The 6,000-nt window shown below is 35.8% G+C and overlaps 1 protein-coding gene across 1 annotated transcript in view; it reads right to left on the reverse strand.

Annotated features, from left to right (window-relative positions):
* LOC105552439 (lipoxygenase homology domain-containing protein 1-like) overlaps window positions 1-6,000 on the reverse strand; it is a 61,791-nt gene that overhangs the window by 9,507 nt on the left and 46,284 nt on the right. Inside the window, exons 7-8 of the mRNA XM_011998116.1 lie at window positions 3,993-4,051; window positions 3,624-3,668 (exon numbers count right to left, since the gene is read on the reverse strand). Coding sequence (XP_011853506.1) covers window positions 3,624-3,668; window positions 3,993-4,051 — 104 coding nt within the window. The remainder of the gene's footprint in view (window positions 1-3,623; window positions 3,669-3,992; window positions 4,052-6,000) is intronic.

Here is a 6,000-nt window from a genome sequence, read left to right on the forward strand (position 1 = left end):
AAAGCCATCTATAGTTGACTCAGAATGCATGATGATGTGATAGAATATTTTATGTTCTTAATCATGTTTAGCTGAGACTAATCATTAAATTTAATTTTCTTTCTTTGAGCAGACACTATTTGGGAAGTGAGGCCAGCCAAGCATGTATAGGCAATAGAATTGAGAGGAGAGAGAAAATATTTTAATAATCTTTACCACACAAAATCCACCAAATTGTTAATGATACTACAAAGAGTTGGCATTGCCTATAAATAAGTGCTCCAAGAATTTTTAAATCCCTGAAGTCAGAAATCCTTGAGTACATGTAGGAAGCTGAGTCATTAAAATCAAGCAGCTTTGTGTAATGGTTAAGAGCTAAGTTCCAATATCAGTTCTTTCATTTACTAACTGCTTGACTGATGACAAGGTTCTTACACTTCCGAGCCACAGTTTCCTGAGATGGTATTTTATTTATTTAGTTTTTTGAGACAGGGTCTTGCTCTGTTGCCCCAGCTGGAGTGCAGTGGTGCCATCTAGGTTCACTGCAACCTCCAAAACCTAGATTCAAGCAATACTTCTGCCTCAGCCTCCCGAGTAGCTGGGATTACAGGCATGCACTACCACGCTCAGCTAATTATTGTATTTTTAGTAGAGACTGGGTTTCACCATGTTGGCCAGGCTGGTCTCAAACTCCTGACCTCAAGTGATCCGGCCACCTCAGCCTCCCAAAGTGCTGGGATTACAGGTATGAGCAACTGCACCTGGCCCTGAGATGGTATTTTTAAAGCCATTTCACTATAATACAATGAGATTCTGGATAAATTACAAAAAAAAAATTGTTTTTAGTACATTATTCTAATCTCAAGGAAGTAAGAAAAATTATCCACTGCATGTTAATAATAAAAGGGGCCACTAGCTGAAAGTGAGTGGTGAGCACTCAGCAAACAAGAAGGCGAGGACTGCAGGTGTGATGGATGCCAACACTCCAAGCCAGGAGAATGAGTGGCAATGGCCTCACGAGGGTGGGAGCTGGACCTGAGACTTCTGAAGTAAGCCGAAGGGGGATACACCCTTAGCGAAAGGTTGGACTCCAAATAAGGGGTAGTAAAAGGAGCTTATCAAAAACCCAACCTGCCCCACAAAGGTTCTGGTTGAGAAAAGAGTAATATGAAATATAATAACAATAATAATCTCCCCTGACAATTAAAAACATCCTTTCACTCAGATTTTAAACAAGGCTAAAAGCTAAATGTAGCTTAATATGTTAAAAAATAACACAAGATAAATCCAAAGACACAGAAGATAAATACTCTCTCACGCACACATTTTTAGTGACTGGGGGCAGGGGGCAGTGAAAATCAGTCCCTCTAAAGCAAGAATAGTACAGTCCCCGAAGTCGAACCACTTGCATTCAAATTCTAAATCTGTTTGTATGACTTTAGGCAAGTTATAAAAACCTCTCTGTCCTTTAGTTTCATCACCTGTGAAGTAGAATAATGATACAACCTACCCCATAGGGTTACTGGAGGATGAAATATATAAATTTTTCTGGAACACTTAGACTACACAGCAAATAATATACGCATTCACTATTAATGTTACCATCACTGCTTCTATTCCACATTGTACCAGGGACCTAGATAGCATATTAGGATAAGAAAAGGTGTTGTAATTCACATATGATATGGTCTTCATAGATCATTCAAATTGTATCTTGAAAAACCTTCTAGAACTACAATTTAAATTTATTTTTTATTATATAATTAATATAAATTTATTGGAATTAGTGAAGGGGTTTAGCATAGTGGCTGGATATAAGAGCAATATGCCAAAAGCACTGATAACAATGAAGAAACTCAATCCAGCAATGGGTACTGAAAATATTCTCTCACAACCAAGTTCAGTCTAACTCAGTTATGTAGTTAGTTTTGCTATGAAGAATGATTTTACCTATATGAATTATAAATATTTAAGATTATAAGGTGTCAAAGTTTAGAAAACATGTCCTAGATGATTGTGGGAATTAATAAAACATGGCTAGGAGTTAGTAATGGTGCACAATTGTACTTAGTGTTGATCACCTCAAAATGAAAGTAAAAATAACTTAGTTGAGTCCTTTTTCCTTTTCTCCTTTAAATTTAAATAGCATTTTGGTCTACTTTCTTCCCCCTGAAGCTACATAGAAAGGCATAAATGACATACATGTGCTTCATATACTTTCAAAATCTAAGACTCATGTTTGCTTTTCAACATTCTTAACCACAATGTAACACTGCCTTAATAGATTAGACTGCTTAACATTTCAAGGTTCTTTCCACACCATAAATTAGCTCATTCACATAACTATGAGATCACTAATGTATTTCCAGAATCATATCCCAAGAAATATTAAAGGTCGCATTATTTAGAATTTAAAAATGAAATAAGACAGAACCATTCACAAACAATGACAGTGTATCATAAACTAACTAAACTCATTAGTCTTTGACTAATCCACTTTTGAACTATAAAAAATACACATTTTAATGAGGCCATAAAATAAGACAACAGAAATAATTAATTACAAGCAAGTATTTTAAAATAGCTTATTTTAATCAAATCTGATGAAGTATATCTAACAAAGTTCTAGGTCAACACATTCCCTGTACATTGCAACTTCATGTTTGACATCACTGATGTTGATTACATGGCTTACATTATTGGCAAAGGACTTCTGATATTTTCAGCCTTAATTATAACCTTCATTTTAAAACTATTAGCCTTTATTACCCACATATGCCCCACCAAGTTCTGGTATTAATGGATAATTTTTCTACTTAGAATATCATTTCAAGCCTTATTACTTGATGGTTTATTGTAAGACACAGACCTCTTGAGGTCCTTTAAAATTATTAAGAAATTCTGGAACATTAGTAAAATTATGACCATACTAAGAATCTGACACATGAACAGACTTTTCCTTACAAAATAAATAACAAAAACTAAGCTGAAACACAGTTCCTAATATAAATAGATAAGAATGCTAGTTTAAGCTTGAACTGTTTATGTCTCAGCAGCCATCTTCATCATTATAGGACTTCATGAATAAAATAATATTAGCACTAATCTTTGCCTAGTTTCACACCACTGTAGAAAGTATATCCATTTTTGAAAACATAGAGATATGGTATCCTGGTATGCATATTAGTAAACAGTATTTATCAATTTCATTCAGATCAACTTTAAAAATGTAACATATTAATAATATAATTGCAGATTGATTTGAAGAGGATCTAATAGAAAAAGATAATTACAAAAACTTTAAAAGAAAACTAAGAAACCAATATGCAAATAAGTTTTTTAAAAAGTACAATTAAAAGAAGTTAATATAATTTAACCATTCAGAAAATAATTATTTTCCCCATATATTTAAATTATTGAAGAGAAGCATTAAGGAAAAAAGCATTTGGGCCTAAAGTTGCTGTCAGTTTCTTTATAAATCAACTATACTTTAATGCTTATTCCTGTATTCATTTTAAGTATTTTTCAATCAACAGTTAAACTCAATAAGAATGTACTATAAAAAATGTGTAAGGTTGGTAATCTTGAAACAGAAATGGATTATTTCAGATGATTAAAAGATGAAAAGTGGCAACAACATTTACCATTTGCTTCCTCTTGTATTTTAGGTTGATGATTTATTTGCATTTCTGCAAAAATAAAAGTGAAGTGCAGTTAATAATAGATCTGTCTGATGACATCGTAAGTGGGAAAAGAAGAAACATGAGTTTAACTCTTTAACAGTGGCAAATCCTTACGCTGATTTTTAACTTCAAGTAGGGCATATAACATTTCTAAGACACAGATTTACATATGTTTTTATTTCACTGTGAGGAATACTATAAGTCCAACAACAAAAGATAAATGATCAAAGGGGCTGTTCTGAGGAAAACTGGGGAATAGTGTTCCATGATGTCCAGATGTAACAAGATCATCTTGTACTTTCTTCTACCGATGGTTTCAGTAATCCTCACCTTGAAGATAAAGTTCAATTTCTGAATGAATTATGCCCTGAAACATAAAAGGAAGCCATCTGAGGAAAAAGAGAGAGAGAAAGAAAGACAGAGGAGAAAATAGAGAGAAAATTAATTTCTGATTTTCTCAATTTTAAAATGAGGTTGATTCTGCATTAATTTTGCACACTAAATGTTAACTATAAAATTGCTTTTTATATAGTCAAACACAACCCATCCTATTACATACTCATCATAGCACTAAGAATGGTATCATACCTGTGGCTTGAAGAACGAAATATATACGTTGCTAACCCTGCTAACCACCCACCTCTCCAGGTTTGTCAGTCGTCTATCACTATCACCTGTAAAAGCAAATGGGGCTCCAGCAGAGCACTCCCAGTACCAAGCCGGAGCAAAGGGCAAGGGCGGGTTTCAGATTTTGAGCATGGTACCTGGGCCAGCCTAGAAAACATGGCCTGCACATTGGTTGCAGGGAAACTTGGCACAGAAAAATAGACTCCCTATTTTAATATTTCCTCTATGAGAGTTTCTGTCTTGCTTTCACCTGACTTCCTCTAAAATCTCTTCCTCAGTGTTTGCTAAAAGAATATTACCATTGGCCAAGCGTGGTGGCTTACACCTGTAATCCCAGCACTTTGAGAGGCCAAGGCGGGCGGATCACAAGGTCAGGAAATTGAGACCATCGTGGCTAACATGGTGAAACCCCGTCTACTAAAAATACAAAAAATTAGCCGGGTGTGGTGGTGGGCGCCTATAGTCCCAGCTACTCGGGAGGCTGAGGCAGGAGAATAGAATGAACCTGGGAGGTGGAGCTTGCAGTGAGCTGAGATCACGCCACTGCACTCCAGCCTGGGCAACAGAGCAAGACTCCATCTCAAAAAAAAAAAAAAAAAAAAAAAAAAAAAAAAAAAAGAAAAAAGAAAACAGATGTTAAATTTCAAGTAGAGTCAGATTGCCTTGTTTCAACACCTGGCTTCAACATCTACTGCTTGTGCAACCTTGACCCATATTCTTAATCTGTGTAACCCTCAATTTCCTCATATGTAAATTATGGATAATAATTATAGCTACACAAAGGACACAGAATTAAACATACATAAATGTATTACAGTATAGTAGTTCCTACTGCATTTTCTGACTGCCAAACACAGTGCCTTGTACACAGTTGGTGTTACAGAAAATATATTTGGGGTGACTGCCAGTCAATCAACAATCACCCTACTTTTCTCAGATGTGCCATAAAACAGTAGGCCTTGCATAGTGAAGGAAGTTTTTGCATTAGGACAAGAAAATTTCCCCAAAGCCAGTGAACAGATGGGAGAATTGGAGCAGTATGGCTTGAGAGGTGCAGTGATGATATTAAAGGAGTGGAATGAAAAGCAAGCAGCAGAAGGTTGCTTGACCAAGAACACAATCCATTCTCTGCAGCCAGCCATCAGCCAAAGAATGCCTAAACCCCTTGGTCACCAGGGAGCTCCCTTTCACTGGCCTAGCTAGGAAACACAAAGACAGGGGCAAAAGTTCTCTTAGTGTTTTAAGATTAGACAACTGTGGAATGTGTTGGGGTGCTCCTGCCTTAAAACATGCAGGGTGTTTTGCTGGGGGAAGATGTATAACAAGGTAAGGAGTAGTACAGATTATATTTAGTCTGAGATATATTTTATATTTGTCACACATTCACATTGAAAATGGCAGAAGAAATATTTGAAGATTCTATGTCTCCACCCCCATCCCAAAAAAATGAACAAGACTCATTCCTGCACCTCATTCTGTCAGGTTCCCACCATCACTACTTGTCACTTTCGCACCAAGGAATGGCGCAAACTGACAAAGAAGAGCACAGAAATCTGCAGCAGCACAAATACATGCTCAGAATAGCAAGAAATGATTAATAGTGGCCTCTTTCAGGAAAAAAAAAAAAAATCAGCAAAGTTAAATGATTGCTCACTGCCTCATGATAATTTTTATTATTCCCTTCTCCCTATAAAAATTGTATTTTACATTT

This window comes from Mandrillus leucophaeus, unplaced genomic scaffold, assembly GCF_000951045.1.
Source record: "Mandrillus leucophaeus isolate KB7577 unplaced genomic scaffold, Mleu.le_1.0 Scaffold556, whole genome shotgun sequence".
Taxonomy (NCBI): domain Eukaryota; kingdom Metazoa; phylum Chordata; class Mammalia; order Primates; family Cercopithecidae; genus Mandrillus; species Mandrillus leucophaeus.